Below are 25,711 nucleotides of genomic sequence, written 5' to 3' on the forward strand. Positions count from 1 at the left end.
TAAGTTAAAATGCTTCACCCATGCCAGGGCAGAGAATGCTGTGTGCTGTGCCTGCAAGCCTATGCCTGTCCTCCCCTGCCACTCCACCCTCCTCCTGAGCATCTTCCCAGAGGGCTGCATAAGGAGATGAGTGAGTGACTCCTTCTTTTCCAGTTCCCCTAGTATGGTTTCCATATCTTTCTCTCTATGCACCATACTCTTTACCTGTTCTATTTATTTCTGTCTTTTTGTTCCATCTGTTTTAATTCCAAAGCAATTCCAGAAATACATGTGACCATCTCTGGGAAAACACGACTAAAGTAACCAGAAACAGCCTCTCCAAAAGTACAACATCATTTTTGTTACACAAGAGGTTAGAAAATCATAGATTAGATAACAAACTAAGATGGGAACTCATTGGTGCTCATTTTTAAGACACATAGACTTACAAAATTATGTGGAGGTGTATTTTCAAAGCACTTTGAAAATGAGCCCCATATAGTAACTTATGGAACTTTGTAGGTCTATGTGCTTTACATAGTAACATATGGAACTCAGAATGTGTTTTACTAACCTATGGAACTCTGTAAGTCTATGTTCGTTATATAGTAATCTACGAAACTCTGTAAATGTATGTGCTTCACATTGTAACCTGTGGAACGTAAGTCTATGTGCTTTATATAGTAACCTATGAAACTCAGTAAGTCTATGTGTTTCAGTAACCTATGGAACTGTCTGTGCTTTATGTAGTAACCTATGGAACTTTGTAAGTCTGTGTGCTTTGAAAATAAGCCTCATTAGCTCAATTTTGATTTTGACCCATGATGTGAAAATGGCCTTTCTTAACTTTCTATTCTATCACATTCCACATTTTTCACAGTAGATTCAAGGTGGATTACATAGTAAGAAGTCTCCATCAACAGGAGTTAATTACAAAAAATTAACAATATGCTAATTATCTGTTATTTAGAAAATACATTTTGGATCTGTGACTTTAGTCATGTTTGCCCAGAGACAGTCACAAATATTCTCCCCAAAATGTCATAAACTTGGGATGGTAGGTATAATATTTTATTTATTTATTAGGATTTATTTACCGCCTTTTGAAGGCATTCACTCAAGGTGGTGTACAGCAAGAACAACTCAAATGGTAAGGGAGCTAGTTTTAAATTGTCTGCACAGGGTTAGAGACCACATGCGTGCTTCACCTGTGCATTTTTCACTAATTCTAAAACGTGAACCTGCACCTGCTTCTTGTGTGAGTAGAATTTCATTAGAAAAGTATACATGCAGGTTTGAAAATACAATCTACATGTGTGTTTCCTTCCTAAACCAAAGCCATGGCCCTACAAACACTTCAGTCATTGTGACATGCAACAAGGCATTGGAATTCTATTTACATTCAGGTGGGAAATTTTCAGATGACTAATTTACCTGTGGAAATCAGTTACCCTCTTTCAGGTGGGGCTGTGTACCTGGAGACCCTTGCTCCATTCCTCCATAAACCTCCCTATGTGAATACCTTGGAGCAGAGATACTCTCACCATGGGAATTAAGAGTAGCCGTACTGGGTCAGACCAATTGTCCATCTAGCCTAGTATCCTGTTTCCAATAGTGGACAAGCCAGGTCACAAATACCTGGCAGAAACCCAAATTGTCTCAATAGCAGACTATGAACTTTTCCTCCAGGAACTTGTCCAAACCTTTTTTTAAAACCCAGATACAGTAACTGCTGTTACCACATCCTCTGGCAAAGTTTTCAGAGCTTAACTATTCGTTGAGTGAAAAAATATTTCCTCCTATTTGTTTTAAAAGTATTTCCATGTAACTTCCTTGAGTGTCCGCTAGTCTTTGCACTTTTGGAATTAATAAAACATGGATTTACTTCTACTCGGTCTACACCACTCATGATTTTGTAGCCTCAATCAATTGTATTGTACAGTACTGATACACACTGGGACTGGGTGTGCAGACCTGTGGGTATGAAACAGGGGTATCTGGAGGAGTTCTAGTCTTGTCTTCGTCTAGATTTTCTTTGCAGACTATGCACATTGTAGCAGCTGGTGTCCTTTTCCCACCTGCCTGGCCCATTTGCTGCACTGTCTCCTTTTGATCCCATGACTTGGTTTTGAATCTTTGTTGTGTCCAACACAGTGAAGGTGACAAAAATGAACAACCAGATGATGTCCAGCATAAAAGAAGTTTTATTAAAGCATCCAAAGACTCGGCACGAGTCGTGTTTCGGCCACACTGGCCTATCTCAGGAGTCTTCAGTAGGATGTCTGTAAACCTGCTGGCTAGTCAAATAAAGGCATACAAGAACAATGTGATACCTATTTTATGAATGCGATATATGTGCTTATCACGTGTCTTTCATAAAATAGCCTACCAAAAAGGCAGAAGTAGTATCTGTGTATCTGCTAGTATGAATCAGCACATATGAATCTATTTTACAACATACATAAGTGCTGATCTCGCCCCACTCCACTTGTTCTCTGGCCGCAGGAATGCCTATCGATGCACAGGCGGTAGCCCTTAGTCAGTTGAAAGGAAGCTTTGGAAAAAAAAGAGGCAAAGAAGATAGACTCAAAAGTAATCTAGGGAAATATTTCATTATGGAAAGGGAGGTGGATGCATGGAAGAAGCCTCCCAGTGGAGATGCTGGAGACAAGACTGTATCTCAGTGCAAGAAGCATGGGGCAAGCACAGAGGAACTCTGAGGGAGAGGAAGGGTTTGGTATGGATGAGCAGACTGGATAGGGTGTATGGAATGTATCTTCTGCCGTTTTCTGTGATTCTATGTTTACATGCATATTGGGGTTTGATTTCTTTCTTTCTGTTTGATAGACAGCCTTTCATAACCATATCAAAGTAGTTTACAATACTCAATTATAGCTGGACACATTACATTAGAAATGACACATAAACTGTAACAAATGTAAAATGATGTATGCCTATTTTAGGGAAGGTGTATAATCAACCATATAGTTCTCAAAAAAAATGTTGTGGACCATCAGATGTTGGAACATAAAACCAACGCTTTCGTAGTCACTCCTATAATCCTCATCGGTCCATTTTTGTAAGTCTGATGGTGAAACACAAAGCCAACGCTTTCATATCCACTCCTATATTCCTCATCAGTCCGTTTTTGTCTGATTTGTTGCTCTAACCCCTTGCTGTTCTCTGCTGCTTCCCTAACTTTCCTGTTCGTTGTAGTTCAATTCCTCCCTCCCAGCCTATTCCCTTCACTTCTGCTTTTCTGTTTCCACCTCAACTATTTTTTAGCATTGTAAGCCACTCAGATATTAATCTGATATGCGGCATAGCAAACACTAAATAAACTTGGAAACTTGATATGAAGAGTCCAGCCAGTGGGGAACCACCAGCAAGTTCTGGTGTAGTGATCGTAGAGACCTAGAAGGCTGGTAAGGAATAAGGGTATGTAAATAATCTGGAATGCCTGAATAAAACGTTCTATCAGCTAACATTAACATTTTAAAATTCAGTCTAGGAAGCCAGTGCCGCTTCTTCAAGACTGGTGTAACGTAGTTGTAGCCTTGCATTGTACAATAATTTATTAAGTGATAGAATAGGAAAATCCAGATAAATCCTGTGTAATTCCTTTTGCCCAGTGGTAGTTTCATGATTATTGTATTTGGTGTATCACCTTTCCTGACACATATAACAGGGCAGTTTACAATTAAAAATCCAGATGAGAAAAGAATGCTGATTCGTTGTAGAATAAATGCAGAGAAAAGAAAGGAGATCAGGTACTAATTGGGTTTCTACCAGGTACTTGTGACCTGGATTGGCCACTGCTGGAAGCAGGAAACTGGGCTAGATGGACCATCGGTCTGACCCAGTATGGCTATTCTTATGTCCTTATGAAAGATAAGAGAGAGTCAGTGTCATCTCGCTCCAGTAAGCTGCTTAATCCATACTGTGACCACTATAGGCCTGTTGGAAAAGATACATTTTTAGGGCTGTCTTGAATTTAGAATAAGATAATTCTATGTGGAGAGAAGTTGGGATTGTATTCTAAAGAAGGAATGCAGTGTAGTAGAAGGCACTGTCGGCAAGGTGAATCTAACCACACTCTAGACAGAGGGAACTTAAAGTCCACCATCATGTAATGAACGTAAATGCTCTATGAGGGATAATTAAAGAGGAAAGATAAGGGGAAGTACCACAGTGAGGAACTTCATGAGCCAATGTGAAAACTTTACGCTGAATCCTATACTGAATGTGAAGCCAGTGATGCCGCATTAAAAGTGGGGTGATATGATCATATTTTTTTGGCATGACATCAAATCGTTATTTTGCACAGGGGAAACCCCAGCATAAATGATATTACCATTATCTAAATGTGAAGCTACCAGTGCATATAGGAATGTCATCTGGGAAGATTTATCCCAAGAGTGTGGTCCATTCCAGAGTGTTATCTTTCCAACCAGCAACCAGTGCTTACATAGGGGCCCCTTTACAGAGCGGTGGTAAATCCAATGCAGGCTTAGCACTCGCTCTTCTGGGACTACCGCTGGCTCAATGCAGCCATTGGCAGTAGTCCTGCCCCGAGCGTGCGCCATTTCTGGGGGAAAAAGAAAACCTCCTGCCCAGTTACCGACGGGTTAGCACAGGAGCCCTTATCGCCACCTCAATGGGTGGCAGTAAGGGCTCCCCACCACATGGCCATGCGGTAAGAGTTTTCTTACCGCATGGCCATGTGTGTCTGGGGGCTTTTTTACCTGCTGTGGTAAAAAGGGCCCTGGCAAATGGGACAAATGGCTCCTGCCACTTGCGCAGGGCCCTTTTTCCTGCAGCTTGGTAAAAGGACCCCATAATGCAACAGTGGCTTTGCAAAGAACTATGGCACATGCATTATGCTGCCCTTGCCACTGTGTGGCAGCATGCTACTGCTCTTGTCTTCTTCCTATTGGAACTCCTGCCAGATAGGTGGATATGAGTACAGCCAGGCTTATGAGCAATGGGTGTGAGGCTGTTAACCACTTGCAGCCTGAGGATACATACTGCAGATTCTGCTTCTGCATACCTGGCATTCCTGCCTGTGCATGCCTGGGGCCCCTTTCTCTGTCTTTTGGAAGAAAGGTTTCTGCATCCCCAGCCTCTCTTTCTGCACTTTGCTTGTTTCAGTGTGACAGTTCAGTACTGGCTAGTGTGCAGGACTCAAATGTATGATACTTAGAGACAGGTTTCAATCCCATTACTGTCATCAGCAAGTCACTTAACCTCCTTTTGCATCCTTAGATTGTGTAAAATATTTATATCATTATTATACATCATCTAGGCTCTACACCCTGTTTGTGCTTTGCTGGTGGGTGTTTCTGTTCATCCATGTGTCGTCCACTATTGTCTCACTCAGATTTATACCCCCAGCTGCCCTTAGGCAATGCTAACCCCATTTCCTCCACCCACACAAGATGGCCTGATGCCACAGCTGAAACTATAAAACAAGTGATTCACAACGGGGCAGCTGCCCCTAGGCACTTGCCTTGTCTGCCTGTTGTTAAATGTGCCTCTGCTTGCTCGGTGTGTCTGTTCTTTTTGGCAGGAGGAGCAAACAGTGGCTGGCTTGTGTTGAATCTTGTGACTGAGCTGCTTGAGTGAATCTTGTGCTTGGTGTTCAGTCTTTGTCCTATGGGTTGTTCTTCTTGGAAGGATCTTGCACACCGTGGTGTGCAATGCCCCACTTGAATGAATCTCAGGCTCTGTGCCCAGCACTGTGTTCTCTGTTGGGCTTCTCTCTCTCTGTACTTTGGTGGTTCAAGGTGCTCCTCAGGTGGGTCCCATACTCTCTGTGTCTGTGCCCACTAGCTCTGCCTCCTGCCTGTATTCTGTGTCCGCTCCCTGCCCTTCACTTTACCTTTCTTTTATTTCCTGTGAAACATTTCCTGAGAGGTCTGGAAGGTGCCTTCCCAGAGGGAGGTGGGATGAAGAGGGGCAGTTACTCACAAAAACCATTGTCCTCTCTCAGCTTGAAAGTGAAATTTGATTCAAGGTGGGGGCCGGCAGGGGAGGGGTTCCAGCCACATTTTCCCTCCCTGCCTCTCCATTCTGACTTTGACTTTCTAAAGTCAGCAGGAGAATGTGCCAGTGTGAAGGCAGCGTCCTGGGACACTGGAATGTTTGAAAGCAGCTAGTGTTTGGCTCATGAGAGGATTAATTGTTAAAACCTAACAAAGGATCCCGCTGGAGGCACCTGAGAAAGTGGCGTTGGGAGCTCAGACGTGGCACAAGGCAGCTTCTCCAAATTCCCTACAAGAGGAGGAGGAGGAAGGTAAAGGATCCCTGTGTGAGCACCAACCGCAGGCACACTGTGTGGCATCTGTGCAATCTCTCTAGTGTGTGGAGTCTCTGGCCTGCCTGTCTCCCTCTCTGGAGTCTCAGGTGTGCTGCCTCCCTCTGTCCTTTTCTATGTGTGTGTGTGTGTGTGTGTGTGTGTGTGTGTGTGTCCTATCGTTCTGCGTCTTTGTCTCTGCATGTGTTGTGGGGTAGGGGGTGGGGGAGGTTGCTTACTTTTTCTCTGCCTCTTTACCTTTGTTTTTATGTGTGTGTCTCTGCAGATGTGTTTCTCTGTTAACCTGTGTCGTTGTGCCTCATTGCATGTTTGTCCAACATGTGCGATGCCTCTGCACACACATGTATTTGTCTCTGTGTAATTGCAATTCTCTGTCGGCTCCTGTGCGTATGAACACGTGTCTCTGCTGAACTTTTATCCCAGTTTTGTGCTTGGGGATATAATTGGGTAGGAGTGCTGAACGCCTCTTTTATCCTCTAGACATAAAACATGTATAAAAGCTTCTATAGAGGAACATGGCACCCCTTTTAAAAGTGGTCAGCATTCCTTGCATCTCGAACCAGGGGTGCTCTCACACTCCCTGTTCTAGCACCTGTGCATTAAGATCAGACTGTGTAGCTGCTGCCTGTGCTGTACCTGTTCTCCGATGAGGGAATAAAAAAAGTGCCCTGCTGAGGCAGATCAGTGGTCCATCAAAACTGAGCATCCTGCTGTCCTGAGAGTGACCGGGTCACCTGGAAAAACTCAGCAAATGCTAATAGAAAAGGCCCTTCCCTAAGGCTAACCTCCAGAAGAATGAGCTGCAGACACCAGGGTCTGTTTGGCTGATATTTTTAATGGACCAGTCCTCTAGAACCTTCTCCCAAACTGCATTAACTCAGCTATCTATAAGCCTTGACCGCATTCTTTAGCAACAAATTCTACAACCCACCTGTTTGCTGACTGAAAAAAAAAGGGCTCTAAATTTTGATTTAAATCTGTCACTTGTTATTTTCCTGGAATGTCCTTTGGTTGTATTGTTTTTGTCAGGGTTAAAGAAAAATATTCTTTATGAATTTGTACACCACTCATGATTTTGTAAACCTCTATCACAGGAGAGGGCAACCATGAACCTCAACGGCTACAACCCAGCTGAGTTATTTCCACAATGAATGTGCATGAGAGCCATTTGCATACAATGGAAGCAAGTCAATCTAATGCATGTTCATTGTGGAAATCTTGAAAACCCTACTGAGTTGTGACCCTTCAGGACCATGGATGCCCATCCCTGCTCTATCATATCCCCCTGTCATCTTTTATCCAAGCTAAAAAGCCTTAACCAGGGGCGGACTGACCATTCAGGCAACTGGGCAGTGCCTGAGGGCCTGGCTGTAGGGGGCCCAGAGGCTCTGTTCGGAGGCCTGGATGCCCAGCATGTCGCTGGTGATCTAGTGGCCTCTGCAGGGAGGGGAACATGTTTTTTCTTGCCCGGCCTGCAGGGCTGCTGCTATTTCCCCTCCCCCCCCCCCCCCCACCTTGCACCATCTTATTTTAAAAATGGCGGCTGAGACTCCCTGTGGAAGTCTTGCGAGACTGTCAAGACCCGCGAGACTACCGCGGGAAGTCTCGGCCTGGATTTTGAAAATGGCAGTGCCAGCAGGCGGGGGAATAATGGCAGTGCAGCGGGCAGGAAAAAACATGCCCCTCCCCCACAGAGACCACCAGGACCCCTCAGGTAGGACCGGGGCAGTAGGGGCGTCGGCAGGGGTGGCAGGGAGTGTCGGGTAGTGGCTGGGCAGGGGCCCAAACCACCCTCAGTCCATTCCTGGCCTTAACCTTCTAAGCCTTTACAAGATCCCAGTCCTGCAGTGATAATGTGCTGCTGTCTCTGCTGTGTTCTCACTTGCTCCCTCCCCCCTCCTTATGCAATTCACTTCATCCTGTAAGGAATGAATAGGTTCTCCTGACCTGCTATAGGGTCATCATTCCCCTGCCACTGTAGGTTCTAAATGTCCCTTCAATGCACATTCTTCTTTGGATTCTCTCAGTCATAGCATTTCCACAGTACACCAAGTATTTGCTAGTGAATTTACTGGTGTTTTCCCCATGTCTGAGTTTACTCGGGCCCTTTTACTAAAGCTTACTGTGCACTAATGGAATCAGCATGCACTAAATGCTAAGAAGCCCATAGGTATAAAATGTGATTCTAGCATTTAGCGTGCATTAATTCTGTTAGCATGTGAAATCATTAGTAAAAGGACCGCTCAGTAATTAAAATAGAAATAGAACAAAACAAAAAAATTAGATATCTTTTTTACTGCACTAACTTAATACATTTTTGATTAACTTTTGAAGGCAATACCTTCTTTTTCAGATCAGAATGAGCAAATGTTGACAAATATCAGAATATATAGGTGAAACATAAAAGCATTCCAATGCTCAAGGAGAAAAGCAGAGATGGAGGTTTGGAAACAGGAAGAGATGGATAATCACAATGTGACAAAGCAGTATAAATTTCATGGTTTATAGTACAATAAAACCCCCCAGATCTTTGTTTAGTCCTTCCTTGTTGGTGTCAAAATATCTTATTTTAACTTCAAAGTCTTATGTTCCTGGACTGTTGTAAAATCTCCTCTCAGTATTCTGACCATAAGGTCACTGATGCAGTGCTCTGATCCTGAAAAATGCTCACCCACAGAGGTGTCACTTTGATTTGTCTTGTGGCAATTTCCTTTATGTAGCTTCCCACTATTCCAGAACCTGTGGGATAGTTGTGTCTATCAACCAGCAGACGGAGATAGAGAACTGAAAACTGAGCTGACACATATTTCTTTTGGTTTCTAGACCAGCTCCTCAGTATTTTCTATCTCCAGCAGGTGGACGGACACACTTTTCAGCCTGAGTGATTTGCTCCTGGTCCAGTTGGTCAACTGGTTCCCAGTTGAGACTTGCAGGTGGCTTGAGTCTGCAGAGTCATATCTGGAAGTCTTCAGATCCCTTTCATCCCTCCCTTCACCTCTCTCCTTTTCCAGCATTACAACCTTAAAAAAAAGAAAGGAGAAGGAAAGAGGTTTACTGGAGAGCATGGGACAGAGTATCAGTTCTGATTCTTTCTCATCTGGGGTAAGACTTGTGGCAATTGTGAGCTTGAGGGGAGCAGCTGGCAGTGATGTCTGCCTAAAGTTTGACTTGGAACTGCCTTGGGGGCTGCAAGTTCTACTTGCTGCAGGGGAGGGATCCTGACTCACATCTTGGGACTATGCTATGCTACGCTTTTGACTGCTTATCTGGTTAGTGTTAGGTTAGCAAGTTGTTTAAATTTGTTGTTTATTGTGAGTTTATCCTTACTGCTTGTCTATGTAAATACTGAGGAGCTGGACTAGATGTCAAGAAAGATATGTCTCAGCTCAGTTTTCAATTATTATTATTATTATTAGCATTTGTATAGCGCTACCAGATGCATGCAGCGCTGAACACCTGACACAAAGAGACAGTCCCTGCTCAAAAGAGCTTACAATCTAAATAATACAGACAGACAAGACAGTTACGGATGAGGGACGTACTGGGTGAGAAGGAAGGAAGGAAGGAACAAGGGAGGGCAAATGAGTAGAGGCTAGGAGCCAAAAGCAGCAGTGAAAAGGTGGGTTTTCAGCATGGATTTGAAAACAGATAGAGATGGAGCTAGACGTATAGGTCCAGGAAGTTGATTCCAGGCATAAGGTGCCGCGAGAGAAAAGGAACGAAGCCTGGAGTTAGCAGTAGAGGAGAAGGGGGACGACAAGAGAGATTTGTCCAGTGAGCGGAGTTCACGGTAAGGAATGTAGGGAGAGTTGAGAGCAGAGAGGTAATGGGGGGGGGGGGGCTGCAGAGTGGATGCACTTAAAGGACAGTAAGAGAAGTTTAAACTGTATGCGGAAGCGGATAGGGAGCCAGTGAAGTGACTTGAGGAGTGGGCTAGTGTGGGTATAATGATTCTGGCGGAACATAAGTCGTGCCGCAGAATTTTGGACAGATTGGAGAGGAGCGAGATGGCTGAGCGGAAGACCAGTGAGAAGTAAATTGCAATAGTCCAAACGAGAGGTGACAAGGGTGTGGATAAGGGTTCTGGTAGCGTAATCAGAAAGGAAGGGGCGGATTTTGCTAATGTTGTAGGTAAAGAAACGACAGGTTTTGGCGATCTGTTGAATATGAGCAGAGAAGGAGAGAGAGGAATCGAAGATGACTCCAAGGTTATGAGCCGAGGAGACAGGGAGGATGTGAGAGCCATTAACAGAGATAGAGAAAGGGGGAAGAGGGGAGGGTGGCTTAGGGGGAAAAATGAGAAGTTCAGTTTTGGTCATGTTTAGCTTCAGATGGCGTTGAGACATCCAAGCAGCAATGTCGGACAAGCAGGCTGAAATTTTGTCCTGGATTGAGGTTGATATTTCAGGGGTGGAGATGTAGATCTGAGAGTCATCTGCGTAAAGATGGTATTGAAAGCCATGGGATGAAATCAGGGTACCAAGGGAAGAGGTATAGATGGAAAAAAGGAGGGATCCAAGGACAGAACCTATTTCCACATGCTGGTTGATAGACACAACTATCCCACAGGTTCTGAAATAGTGGGAAGGACTAATGGAAAGAAAATGATCAGGTAAGACTAATTTCTCTTTCTCCAAATGGGTTAGTGGTTTGCTTTATGGAGTCTATTGTGGTGCTTGTTTGAATTGATTCTTGTCTTTAGCATTTGGCCCATTTCCCCAAAATAGCTCCCTTCTTCACATTTTCTGCACTGAATAATACATACTACATGCGAGAGAGAGCACGACATAGGTAGTAGAATGGGGTGGGCAACTGGGGCCATGGCCCTACCAATAATTTGCAAAACATAGCATCAGCAACTAGGGAATTTAGGGAGAAGGCAAGAGGTTGGTATGTTCCCTCTCTCCCCTTCTCCTAGGGTTCCCAACTAGCTCCAGATTCACCTGACAGGGTTGATCCAGTCCTGGGCTTACCCCAATGTATGCTTGGACTTGTAGCCTGGTTTTTCTTAGGGAATCCAATGGGGAAATCAGAACCACAAGTCCCTGCATGAACTGAATCAACCCTGTCAGGCAAATTTGCATCTAGTTAGCAACCCTACCTTCTCCCCAAATAAAAAAAAAGATGTTCTGCTGCCCCTGGAGCTTGAGTAGGACCCCCTTATTGTGACTATTGGAGAGATTCTGTCCTCAAACACCCCTGTTGTTGTTCTTTTGCAGGGAATAGGATGTGGAATCCATGTGGACTGGGCCTTCCAACCTGATCACCTCCTGCCCTTTGACCTGGACTTCCCACCATGCTTTATTCTTTCCGGGGGAAACTAAAAGTCCTGGTTGCTGTGGTGTCCCTTTCTATTTTGCTGACATGTCTCTACCTGCTTGTGGGCAATTTGGAATGTGAGTTGGAAGGTGTTAAAGAATTTGTTTATTCCATACTTTTAATGAGATGTTTTAAGAAATTTCACTAACCACACCTGAAGAAGCAGCATACTTAAGGCATAAGCAGGATAGCAGTAACCTGAGCTCTGTGCCCAATCCTGCCATCCCAGGTGTGCGAGTGATGTCCCACTGAAGTCTTGAGAGTAGGACAAGGTGCCACAGATATCAAGGAAGTATAACTCATGTAGCCCACTACTGGGATGACAGAAAGGGGCAGAGCCCTTGTCAGACTGTTTTTGGGAGTTGTCTCTGGGTGGGATTTCTAGAACCCCACGAATTGTATATCCCATATACTTGGCAGCAGTAAGGTACACATGATTTTTAAAAATCCATGTTCTTCTAGCCACTGTATGGTTTCAAAACTGAAAACTCACCAAGGAATGGCTTCTTGAAAGTCGGCTAGCGGGTCCACGACCACAGTCTCTTTCAAAATTAGTTTTAAAAGCTACTCACATGTATTCCTTAATAAATAAAAGAAAAAACGGAAAATAAGATGTAACCTTGCCTGCCCTGGGATTGGTAGCATGGAATCTTGATACTTATTGGGTTTCTGCCAGGTACTTGTGACCTGGATTGGCCACTGTTGGAAACAGTATACTGGGCTGTATGGACCATTGGTCTGACCCAGTATGGCTATTCTTATGTTGGACTAACTTTATACATTTTTGTCTACCTTTTGGGGGCCAGATCCTCCTTCCTCAGGTCCGGGCGGTATGAGCAAAAAATGACGATATTGGAATATATAAGTGAAACTAAAAAGCAATACAATGACAGTCTCAAGGGGAAAGTAGAGATGTGTGTGTGGATGGGGGAGGGGGGAGGGAAGGATGGGTGTGTGATCAGAAGGTTTCAAAGCAGTAGAATGTTATCCTTTATAATGTGATACAAAATCTAGATCTTTGTCACTATCTTGTTATTTTAACTTTGTGTTTATCAGTTGTAAACCATAAAATTCTACTGCTTTGTCATATTCTGATCATCCCTCCATCTCTCCCTATTACTCCTCCCTCCCCCTCACACCTCTATGTTGTCCCTTGACACTGTCATTGTAATGCTTTTATGTTTTCATGTATATATTCTTATATTGTTATCGTTTTACTCTTCATTTCCTGATCTGAGGAAAGAGACTTTGGCTTATGAAAACTGGTATTTTGTAGATACTAAGTTAATCCGATATGAAGGTATCTCCTTATTTTCCATGTTTTGTTTTTATTTATTAACCTTTACAGTAGATTAACCCAGTTACTGTACAATTTTATCTTTGTATTATTTACAAACTCAATAAAATATATTAACCGGGGTGGGGTGCGGTTAGGTGATAGAAAGCATAAATAAAGATACCTTCTAAGATGGAGCCATGTGTGATGTCTAACTAATGAGAGTCAGGATAGAGGGAATTCTGAGGGAGGATTTGAAGTAATGGCTTGAAGAATGTGGAGAGCAAAAGATGAGTGTTTGTATTCTACTCTTTTTACTAGGTGGTGAATCAGTGCTGCTGCAGCCATGTCTGGAGAGCCCATCCACCTGGCACCTGCAGCGCGAGGCTTTGGAGATGCGGTTGCGGAAAGTAGAGAGCGAGAATCAGCGCCTTTGGGTTCAGCTTGGCCGGTCACAAGGCAAAGGCATGGATGGCAGCCATGCAAATGAGCAATGGGCTTCATCAGCAGAAGATGGGGAAGCCACGGAGCAAGAAAGAGCTAACCAGAGCAAGTGCGTTAAGCAGCCCATGGTTCCTAAATGTGAGGTGAGAACTTGGAGTTGGTGCGAGGCAGTCCTCCACAGCCTGCAGTCTCTCCATTCAATTTTGGGCCCCTAGACTCCTCCTGAGACTTTGCTAATTAAACTCAATAATCATGATCACCCTTACACTACATATTCCAGAACAATCCTGTGAAAATGCAGAATTGACAATATCTATAATTCATAGGGAATCTAATACCAAGAGTATAATCTCACCAGGCTAAAAGATTTAGCTGGAGAGTGCACGTTTTCAAGAGGAAAAGGCCTCGAGAAGCCCCCAGCTTATTTTAATTATTTGTAGCGGGGGCTAGATATTGTTGATTCACAAGGAAAGGGATCACCTCACAGTACAGTATTGTTAAGATTTAACGTAAAATGCATAATTGGACATCATGGTTCTAAATATTGAACTGTATTTGCGTATAAACTAACACATACCCAGGGCAGCTTTGCACATATACACATGCATTCTGAGGGCAATGTAAAAACTTCTTTAGCCAGGTAACTGGGCTATTTGAAACTTGCTGACCCTCCCAGCAGGTAAAGGATGTGCTGATGGTTCTTTGGGTTTGCATGTGACTGTCAGGACCAGTTTTTTGCTTTGACTGCAGTCTCTTCTCAGTAGGCTTCAGAGTTGTCCTGCTTTGCTCTGTCACTGGACCTCTGTAAATGGTGGCTTTCTGGTGAAAAGCTGCATTGTGATTGGCTCTTGGCTGTACAGTTCTTTATTCCACACATCTGAATTTGGTAATATGGATGCTTGCTTGATTGAAGCTTGTGTGTATAAGGGTTGGTGGTTGAATCATGTGATAGTACTTTCTATGTACCCCATGTCCTGGTAGAAGCTCTCCTATGTTGGGAGGGTAAATTTTGGTCACTATCCTGCTTATAATCGAACGAGAAAAACGCCCAAGTTCCGACCTAAATCGGGAGATGGACGTTTATCTCACAAAAACGAATAACGCGGTATAATCGAAAGCCGAACTTGGACGTTTTCAACTGCACTCCATCGCGGAAGCGTACAAAGTTGACGGGGGCTGTCGGAGGCGTGGTGAAGGCAGGACTGGGGCACGGTTATCACCCGAACAGAGATGGGCGCCTTTCGCCGATAATGGAAAAAAAGTATGCGTTTGTAGCTAGAATTTAGGGCACTTTTCCTGGACCCTGTTTTTTCACGAATAAGGCCCCAAAAAGTGCCCTAAATGACCAGATTACCACCAGAGGGAATCGGGGATGACCTCCCCTGACTCCCCCAGTGGTCACTAACCCCCTCCCACCACAAAAAATGATGTTTCACAACTTGTTATTTTCACCCTCAAATGTCATACCCACCTCCCTGGCAGCAGTATGCAGGTCCCTGGAGCAGTTGTTAGGGGGTGCAGTGGACTTCAGGCAGGTGGACCCAGGCCCATCCTCCCCCTACCTGTTACAGTTGTGCTGCTTAATGCTTAGTCGTCCAACCCCCCCAAACCCACTGTACCCACATGTAGGTGCCCCCCTTCACCCCTTAGGGCTATAGTAATGGTGTAGGCTTGTGGGCAGTGGGTTTTGAGGGGGATTTGGGGGGCTCAACACACAAGGGAAGGGTGCTATGCATCTGGGAGCTGTTTTACCTTTTTTTTTGTTTTTGTAAAAGTGCCCCCTAGGGTGCCCGGTTGGTGTCCTGGCATGTGAGGGGGATCAGTGCACTACGAATCCTGGCCCCTCCCATGAACAAATGCCTTGGATTTATACGTTTTTGAGCTGGGGGCTTTCATTTCCCATTATCGCTGAAAAACAAAAACGCCCAGCTCACAAATTGTCGAATAAAACATGGACATCTATGTTTTTCAAAAATACGGTTCGGTCAGCCCTTTCACGGACCCGTTCTCGGAGATAAACACCCATGGAGATAGACGTTTTTGTTCGATTATGCCCCTCCACATCTCAAAAAAATATATAGTGGAATTAGAAAAGGTTCTAAGAAGAGCAACCAAAATGATAAAGGGGATGGAACTCCTCCCATATGAGGAAAGACTAAAGAGGTTAGGGCTCTTCAGCTTGGAAAAGAGACAGCTGGGGCAAGATGGCGGCCTGAAGGGAGCAGAGAGAAGACACTCTAAACTTACCTCTGCCACTTTGGGAATTAAAGCTTTTCTTTTCTTTCCCCTTATGCCTAAGAGGAGGGGCAGACAACGCGCTAGCCCTGCAGTGCCTGTCTCGCCTGTGGTGGGGGCGTTGGACTGTTTCTTTGGTCAAGGAATAGCGTCGGGACTTTCTTTGCAGCTGGAGAACGTAGGGAAGAGGTATGCTACGCTCCCAACCAGAAGCAGAAATATAATTTAGTCCCGAAGTACGGAATCCTCCCCCTAAGCCGGCGGATACACCGAGAAGCCCTTAGTCTCCAAGTAGCGACGGGGCCTCCTGGCACGGGCGCCAACTCGAGTGTTGTAGCACCAGATGTTTCTGCACTGGCAACAGTGTGTGAAGGTGGAGAGAGTGTTCTTGTTGGGAACAACATGACAAGGGAGAGACAGCCGCCAAAGGATCGTTCATCTGAGCTTGGCTTATTAAGTGAGCTTGGCTTATTAAGTAAGTCTTTTTTGCCCAAAAAACCTGACACAATTACGTTAGACGCTATCGGAGAGGCGTTAGTGGGCCTAGAAGCTTCTTTCTCTCAAAAGCTTATCTCATTAAGTCAACAGTCTCAAACTCTATCGGGACAAATACCTGTAATAGAAGAAAAGATTGCTACACTGGATAAAGAGATTGGAAATAACTCCAAAAGTATACAAAATTGCCAACAAATCCAAGTAAATCTGATAAAAGAGAGCATGTACTTGCAGAATAAGATTGAAATTCTAGAGAACCAACAATGCTCAAATATATTGAGATTAATCAATTTTGCTAAACAGGTTTCAATCGCTCCTTTAATAACTTTCAAAAAATATTTAACTGAAATTTTGAAGATCCCAGAACACGCATACCCTCCTATCTCAAAAATCTACTATTTGTTACCTTTTGTAAAAAAGGAATTAGAGTGAGAAGTAAGAATGGAAGGGCCGTTAGAGACTTTGGACTTGAATTTAACTCAAACATTAGAAGATGATGGAGTGGGTTTGACAACGGCAACAACGGCAAGAGTTTCTTAAACTGCGTCCAAATGTTTTGCAATTGGGCGTTTTATTTTGGTAAAACTTTCCCTGTAAGTGTGTATTAAAGCTAAACTCAGTTAAGTATGTATTTTTTGATCCTAAACAACTAAATTCCTTTTTAGATTCTAAGATGGCTGTTACACCTAAGTCACATTCAAGAATAGTAATTACTTCTACTCCGTAATTAGTAATAATAATCCTGGATTCTCTTATTCAAGCCTTCAAATCCTTATTAGTAGAGTTGTTCTCTATAATTTCCTTAAAATTGTGAATTGCCTCCATATTTGTGGACTATATTTATTTATTTTAGTTACTTTTGTACCCTGTGCTTTCCCACTCATGGCAGGCTCAATGCGGCTTACATGGGGCAATGGAGGGTTAAGTGACTTGCCCAGAGTCACAAGGAGCTGCCTGTGCCTGAAGTGGGAATTGAACTCAGTTCCTCAGTTCCCCAGGACCAAAGTCCACCACCCTAACCACTAGGCCACTCCTCTCTCGAAATTATAGATGAGTAAAGGATCATGTGATATTTGAATAAGTTTCATAGCATTGCCTATCAGGCTTATTTTCGAAAGAGAAGGGCGACCATCTTTCGACACAAATTGCAAGATGGGCATCCTTCTCACAGGGTCACCCAAATCGGCATAATCAAAAGCCGATTTTGGGCATCTTCAACTGCTTTCTGTCGCGGGGATGACCAAAGTTCCCAGGGGCGTGTCGGAGGCGTAGGGAGGGGGGAGTGGAGCATGCCTAACATATGGGCGTCCTCGACCCATAATGGAAAAAAGAAGGGCGTCCCTGACGAACACTTGGACGACTTTACCTGGTCCTTTTTTTCTTATGACCAAGCCACAAAAATGTGCCCTAAATGACCAGATGACCACCGGAGGGAATCGGGGATGACCTCCCCTTACTCCCCCAGTGGTCACTAACCCCCTCCCACCCTCAAAACAAAATTTTAAATATATTTTTTCCAGCCTCTATGCCAGCCTCAGATATCATAACCAGCTCCATGACAGCAGTATGCAAATCCCTAAAGCAGTTTTAGTGGGTGCAGTGCACTTCAGGCAGGCGGACCCAGGCCCATCCCCCCTACCTGTTACACTTGTGGTGGTAAATGTGAGCCCTTCAAAACCCACCACAAACCCACTGTACCCACATGTAGGTGCCCCCCTTCACCCATAAGGGCTATGGTAGTGGTGTACAGTTGTGGGGAGTGGGATTTGGCGGGCTCAGCACACAAGATAAGGGAGCTATGCACCTGGGAGCAATTTCTGAAGTCCACTGCAGTGCCCCCTAAGGTGCCCAGTTGGTGTCCTAGCATGTGAGGGGAAACCAATGCACTACGAATGCTGTCTCCTCCCATGACCAAAGGGCTTGGATTTGGTCGTTTCTGAGATGGGCTTCCTCAGTTTCCATTATTGCCGAAAATCAGGGACGACAATCTCTAAGGTTGACCTAAATTTTGCGATTTGGGCGTCCCTGACCGTATTATCGAAACAAAAGATGGATGCCCACCTTGTTTCGATAATACGGGTTTCCCCGCCCCTTCGCCGGGACATCCTGCGAGGACGTCCTCAGGAAAACCTGGGCGCCCCTTTTGATTATGCCCCTCTAAATGAGAATTTATCATGATAAGTGTCATCTTTTCTGTTTTCAAGAAATGTACTTGAATAAAATTGAAAAGAAAAAAGCAAAACTGGGCCTTCAGAACTAGGACAACAGGAGTACTTTATTAATCAATGACCCGACACGGGCCGTGTTTCGGCGCCAACAAAGGCGCCTGCTTCAGGGGTCGATGTGCTGATGCAACGACGTACAGATGACAAAACACGATTGCCTTAAGGCACTGAAAGGATATCTGCGATCTTTCCAATCGCGAAGAAAACGCTTATAGCGCTAGCTTCAAACGAAGCACTTTCTCCTGTGTTTTGTCATCTGCACGTCATTGCATCAGCACATCGACCCCTGAAGCAGGCGCCCGTGTTGGGTCATTGATTAATAAAGTACTCCTGTTGTCCTAGTTCTGAAGGCCCAGTTTTGCTTTTTTCTTTTTGATTTGTCCTATTGTATACTGTAGTACCCTCTCTGTCTGTATTGTACTTGAATAAAATTGTAAATCTCTTAAAATAAAACAATTAAAAAAAAAAAAAGAGAGAGGCAGCTGAGGGGGGATACGATTGAGGTCTAAAAACTCCTGAGCAGTATAGAACGGGTAAAGTGAATCAATTTTTCACTCTTTCAAAAAGTACAAAGACCAGAGGACACTCAATGAAATTTCATGAAAATACTTTTAAAACAAATAGGAGGAAGTATTTTTTCACTCAAAGAATAGTTAAGCTCTGGAACTCGCCGGAGGATGTGGTAACAGCGGTTAGTGTATCTGGGTTCAGGACAAGTTCCTGATGTTGCTACTAATTAGATTTCTACCAGGTACTTGTGACTGGATTGGCCACTGTTGCAAGCAGGATACTGAGCTTATGTTCTGACTCTCGTGGGGTAGTGTCGCCATATGAGTTTTGCTTATAGTGTGATAGGTATAACTCGCTTATAAGCCCAGGCTATGCTGGATATGATCTCAGTCTTATGTGGATTTAGCTCACGACTTTTTCAGTTGTTTGTACCTGAGGCAATGGAGGGTTAAATGACGCCCAAATTCATATGGAGCTGCAGTTGGATTGGATATGTACCGCCTTGGGTGAATCTGTTCATAAAGGCAGTTAATAAATACCAATAGATATATCCTACTGATAATGCATAATTCACCATAATCACAAGAAAACAGCAGCAAATAAAATACAATAGACTATAATAAAATCAAATATCAACCATGTACAAGACAAAATGTAAAAAATTCTTTCTACCTCTGCAGCTTATCCATGTAGCAATTGTGTGTGCGGGGCACGACAGCAGCCGAGATGTGGTCACCCTGGTGAAGTCCATCCTCTTTCACAGGTAACAGAATCAGAGCAGGGAAATGGGGGCTCCGTCCTTTCTCTTTTGCCCCTTTCTCACGGGTTTCTGTGGCTGACCCTCTCCAGCACATTTTTTATATCGGTTTACATTTTTTACAGGAAGAATCCCCTTCACTTTCACCTGATTACAGACGCAGTGGCACAACACATTCTCAATACTCTCTTCCAGTCCTGGATGGTTCCCTTCATCTACGTAAGCTTCTACCATGCAGATGAATTAAAGGTAAGAAGTGCCCAGCTTCTGTAGGCATGCCTTGCTATGAATAAGCAATGGGTATTCTCTACCCACCAGCATGGTTAATGTTTACACTGTGGGAAGTGCTGCTGAGTTAAGTGGGAACTTCTGGTAGTGCTGGGCGAATGCTTAACCAGGATACTTGTGTCAATATTATCGTCTCATCTGCATCAAAGGAGAGACCTTTAAGTGTGCAGAATGGGGATTTGCTTTGTGCTATCATACTAAGTTACCTCCATTTTGTGACTGTAGGAAAAAATGTTGACTACATAGGGCCCATAGGACTATATATCTGTTGCTACAATTCTGACCTTTTCTGTTCATACCAGAGCAACTACTAGGGGTGACCTTTATTGCTCTGTTTGCTTTATCCTTTGAACCCTTCACTCAAATGCCAAGGTAGTCCCCAGATAGTCACTGATCATAAAATGGTCTCTTGCATGGGTGAAACCATCTCTGATTTCCTTTCCATGTTTCATCAGTCTAGATGATAAACCTATTGCTTATGCTTCTTATGAATTATCTAATTTATTTTGCCTCTAAATTCCCCAAATCTCAGCTATTGTCACTGAGGTTCTCCTTCCCTTTATCTTGTGCAATGGGGCGTTTTAATATTTGAGAGGTCAAACTCCAGCAATGGTCTCAGTTATCCTCAGTGTAGATAGAATATTGTAGCTCTAGAAGGACCTGGTAAGGTGGCTGCATCTTCTTCCCATTTCCTGAATAGGGAGCGATATTTTGATTAGGGTACATGAGAGTGGCCTAGTGGTTAGGGTGGTGGACTTTGGTCCTGGGGAACTGAGGAACTGAGTTCGATTCCTACTTCAGGCACAGGCAGCTCCTTGTGACTCTGGGCAAGCACTTAACCCTCCATTGCCCCATGTAAGCTGCATTGAGCCTGCCATGAGTGGGAAAGCGCGGGGTACAAATGTAACAAAAAAAAAAAAAAGAACTTGGGCTATCCTCCATAGGTTGCACATGAAGCACCTTTCTCCATAAGGCAGTTCCTTACTCAATTTTCCTCATTTTAATGGGTAAAAGAAAAGGAAAACATGCACTTACCCTGCAGTGTCGTGTGATCCTGTGCCAGTTGGACTGATGGATCGCTTCCTGACCACCGATGTTACAGAGGTGACTGGTGCTGTACTGTCAAGGAGTTTGGGAGGAGAGCCCCCCTCCCCTCCCCTCCCCTCCCCTCCCCTATGGCAGAGATAGCTTTGAGCCTGGAGGAGCATCAGATTTTGGCAGACCTAGCACTCCTTGCCAGTCTTCGGGCAGCTCCTTTGCACCCTAATGTGGAGAGCAGAAGCCCTGTAGCAGGGTTAGTCCAGTCTAAAGAAGTGCTGCTTCAAACCATCAATGCGGCAGGCGTGACCTTTTCTGTAGGACCTGCTGGCCTAACAGAAGCTGTTGGGGGATTCCCCTTCTGTGGAGGAAAGCTGGAGGAGATGCCTGTATCATCGGCGGTTAAGCCAATTTTGATAACCCCGGACTCCTCCTGGGAAGCCTTTGCAAGGTTTGAACTTTCTTTCTCACAAAAGTTCTCTTCTCTGTCTTCATTACTGAAGCAGTCTGTTCAAGAGTATCAGAGTTTGGAAACAAGGGTAACCTCAATAGAGAATAAACAGGTTCAGTTTGAAGAGTCTTTTAGGGTTACCTTGGAGCAACAAATCACTTTAATGAAGGATAATGTATCTATTTACAAGAAACTTGAGAATTTAGAAAATACAATTTGTGCTCGTACATTACGATTTATTGATTTTCCTAAGTTGCCTTCAATTGCTCCTGCTGTGACCTTGAAAAGATATTTTTTGGAAGTTTTAAAAATCCCAGAAACTTCTTATCCACCTATTTCTAGAGCATATTACTTACCACCATTTGTGAACAGACGGACAATCGCCATTATTGCCTGCTTCACGCATTTCCTTTGATTCTTTGAATGTAACTCAACTTTCAGAGGGTGATGAAGAGAATGTGATCCCAGCTGCATTAATCGCAAACTTTGTTTTGGAACTGGATAGGAACTGGGATCTAAGGTTATTTTTCCATCATCATAATGTTTCTTTCTTGAATTGCAATGTTTGGGTTTTTCCAGATGTTTCACGGCCTACATAAAAAAAGCAATTTATACTTTTGAGATCTCGTGTGGTTAAATTAGGTGGTTTATATTGGTTAAATTATCCTTGTAAATGTGTAATTAAACATTGTTCTGTTTAGTATATATATTTTTTAAATTTATTATTTATTCAGTTTCATCAAAAATTTCAAGAAAACATCTTGGTAGGAAAAGCAACATAAAAAATTAAGCATATATCATTAAAGATTAACAATCTATTAAGAGGTTATTAATACTCAAGTCCATAAATTGGAAATCCAAGATTCAGGAATACAAGGAGAATCAAAAAACAAATTTAGGAAATTGAATTGTTAACGCAAATTCTATTGAGGTTTATTACTTATTCCTTTAGCGTTTATTCTTTTTTACCGAAGTTATAAGAGCTGATGCATGCGCGGGCTCTGTAAACACATATTTCTTCCCATCAAGTCTTACTATACATTTGCAGGGGTACCTTAAAAAAAAGGTGCCCCGCAGTTGTATTATTTCAGACTTAAGGAGCAAGAATTGTTTCCTCCGTCTCCTTGTCTCCTTAGAGACATCAGGAAATAATAATATCTTATAACCCAAAAAGGGTTTTTCTCTGTTACGAAAGAAAAGACGGAAGATCCAATTTTTATCCGGTAACAACGCAACGGTAGCAACCAAAGTTGCTGCCGTTGCTAATTCGGAATCAGAAGTCTCGAGCAAAAGAGATACATCTATAGGAGTTTCAGGAATTTGATTCAGTTTATTTAGTATATTTTTTATGAACCATCACATTTGGCTGCTTTTTTGGGCTCCAAAGAAGGAGAAAAGCAGCCACAGCCTTAGGTCCAGCAATTACTTCAACTCTATAGGAAGGTTTAGCAACGCCAGCAGCCTATTTCCTTGATATTTTCATTTAGATTGTTCTTTTTTTTTCCTGAAATTTGTCCTTGCTCCACTCTAATCTTTGTGGATTGGATATAGGAGAAGAGTTAATATTTTTCTATTTATACTTGGTTTTCTAATTTACTATTTCTACTCGTTCCCTTTTTTTTTTTCTATAACAAGATTGTATCTTGGAAATTACGTAATAACTTTAAAAAAAAAAGAATTTGGCCTATCAATTTGATGTCTCTGCTTATACACTATTTGCTGCAGCCTGGATTTTGGGCCAGTAAAGGTGTGAATAAGACAGAGGTTGTATTGATTAGAGAAATATTGGAGATTGTTCGGTCTACAATCCAGCTAATAGTCAAAACAATTAAAGTGGGCAGGAGAAACTCCTGCCACTTTAAATTGCTTGTCAATGGTTAACCCCCAACATTCAGCAGAATATAACTGGTAAGCACAGCTTCATATTCACGGTTTAGTGCTTTTGATGAAACCGGCAAACTTGTGGACATTCCGTGGGCGGAGTTGGCACTTAAGTACCGATATTCAGCCCTTGACCACATAAGATAACTGCTTCAGCTTATGCGGTCAAGGGCTGAATATTGCACTTAAACTGTATAAGCTTTAGCAGCCAACCTAGAACTGGATATCCAGTGCCAGTACCCGGACATGGCCTGGCATTGAATATCTGGGAATACAGCTGGCAGCTGAATATCGGCCGGAATATGTTTAAATGACCAAGAGGTACATACGTCAAACCAAGCTCGCAGTTTAGGTGTCATTTTGGATTATAAATTGACTTTTAAATGACAAATGTTCTCAAGTTATAAAGAACTCCTTTTTAAAATAGTTCAGAGTTTGGTTTCGAGTGGGCTCGATTATTGTAACTCTTTGTATCTAGGTTTACCTGCTACAAAACTGCATGCATTACAACTTATTCAAAATTCTGCTGCTTGACTTATCTCTGGATGTTCATGCTTTCAACAGATTAAACCTGTCTTGTATGATTTGCACTGGTTGCCAGTTGAGAAAAGAATTTTGTTTAAAATATGGCTTTTAATATATAAAGCGATAAAAATGAATCAGAACGTTATCTGTCATCAGTATTAAAGATCTATGTCTCAAAACACTCAGATCTGAAGCATCTGCTCACTTGCATATTACAGCTTTAAGAAAAATGCATTATCAAGGAACTGCTAAATGCTCTTTTTCAATTGCTGGACTGTTACTGTGGAATCAGCTCCTCATGAATATAAGAACAACTGCAGACACAAAGGAATTCAAGAGGCTCGTGAAAGTAATTTGTTTGTTAAAGCTTACGGTAGTAATATAAATTAGAGAATGATGCAACAGCTGTAACTGAGAGCAAGGGTAAGAAAAGGAGTATGAATTTTATTATGAACTTAGATATGTTTCTGTTTTGGATGATGTAGGACATTGAAAAATGTAAGAGACTGGAACAGGCCAGATGGAAACTGTATTATAGTTTGATATGAATGGGTTGTCTCAGGGACAATTTCTCTCAATGGGTTAGTTTTGCACATACCGTGACAGGACTGGACCTCACTCCTAAGCCAGAGCATGAGAATTATGATCTCACTCTCAAATTTATAGCTAACTCTTTCTGCATTACTTGCATTGTGCTACAGAGAGCTTTCTGGAGTTCTTAAGATGTAACAGGTATACGGCTGTGTTATATACGTGAACATTTGTTTTATGAAATTTTGTTGATTTGTGTTTTGATTTTTATGTATGTAATTTTGTACACCGCTTAGATATAAACAGGTTATAAGTAAATAAAACCTAAATCTTTTCAGCAGTGGCATTTCCAAGGGCATTGTGGGGCCCGTTTACTAAGCTGTGTAAGCGTCTACGTGTGTCCAATGTGCACCAAAATGGGATTACCACACAGCTACCGCATGGCTCTTGTGGTAATTCCATTTTTGCCGTGCGTCCAATACATGCAGCTGAAAAATAATTTTTCTTTTCTGCTGCATGTATTGGATGCGTGCCAAGTGGCATTTGGCACGTGTAAGCCATTACCGTCCGGTTACCGCATGAGATTTTACCGGTAGGTCAATGGCTGGCGGTAAGGTCTCAGACCCAAAATGGGTGCGCAGCAATTTTGATGTTGCTGCACGAAAATTGCTGCACGCCCATTTTTCGGCAAAAGTTTTAAAAAGGCCTTTTTTACAGGTGCACTGAAAAATGATGCTGCGCGCGCCCAAAACCCGCGCCTACACTATCGGAGGCCATTTTTCAGCGCACCATAGTAAAAGGACCCCTGTGTGCTTTAGAGAGCTAAGTCCTTGCAGTGCTCTCCTTAGAGAAGTTGAAGGGGTTCACATGTGAGCGCCTTCTTTCCTCTGTATCAGTACCTACAGCTGAGACATTTTGTCAAGGCCCACAGGAAGGAGGCATTCTCTCCGGGTATCCTGAGTACCAACAGTGTAAGAGGAAGAAATTTGCCTTATTTTTACTGTGATTTTGATAGAAAGAGCTGATTTGCAAGTATTCAGAAGTGGAGCTGGGGTTGAGTTTGTGCATGAGAATTGGGCAGAGTGTGGTTGACCATTGCTCCTTCTAAAAGCACACTACAAAATCATATAAAATCACAGGTCTCCCACTTAGCCATTTCTCTCCTCTTCAATCTGTTCAAAATTCTTCTGCACGACTAATATTCCGCCAGTGTCGTTATGCTCGTATTAGCCCTCTCCTCAAGTCACTTCACTGGCTTCCTATCCGTTTCCGCATACAGGTCAAACTCCTCTTATTGACCTATAAGTGCATTCACTCTGCAGCTCCTCAGTACCTCTCCACTCTCATCTCTCCCTACATTCCTCCCCGGGAACTCCGTTCACTGGGTAAATCTCTCTTATCTGCACCCTTCTCCTCCACTGCTAACTCCAGACTCTGTTCC

General features: G+C 43.2%; 1 protein-coding gene across 7 annotated transcripts in view; it reads left to right on the plus strand.

Moving 5' to 3' along the window:
- LARGE2 (LARGE xylosyl- and glucuronyltransferase 2) overlaps positions 1-25,711 on the plus strand; it is a 76,105-nt gene that overhangs the window by 17,431 nt on the left and 32,963 nt on the right. For 4 of the 7 annotated variants that reach the window (XM_030200840.1, XM_030200844.1, XM_030200842.1 and 1 more), the window contains 4 exons: positions 11,515-11,691; positions 13,212-13,477; positions 19,480-19,562; positions 19,682-19,805. In XM_030200840.1, coding sequence (XP_030056700.1) covers positions 11,592-11,691; positions 13,212-13,477; positions 19,480-19,562; positions 19,682-19,805 — 573 coding nt within the window. In that variant the 5' untranslated portion in view covers positions 11,515-11,591. Of the gene's footprint in view, positions 1-14; positions 131-5,640; positions 5,777-6,062; positions 6,275-11,514; positions 11,692-13,211; positions 13,478-19,479; positions 19,563-19,681; positions 19,806-25,711 lie in introns of those variants that run through there. The other 3 variants (XM_030200843.1, XM_030200841.1, XM_030200839.1) reach the window with 3 other exon arrangements.

The sequence above is a fragment of the Microcaecilia unicolor genome, chromosome 4 (assembly GCF_901765095.1).
Source record: "Microcaecilia unicolor chromosome 4, aMicUni1.1, whole genome shotgun sequence".
In the NCBI taxonomy this organism is placed as follows: domain Eukaryota; kingdom Metazoa; phylum Chordata; class Amphibia; order Gymnophiona; family Siphonopidae; genus Microcaecilia; species Microcaecilia unicolor.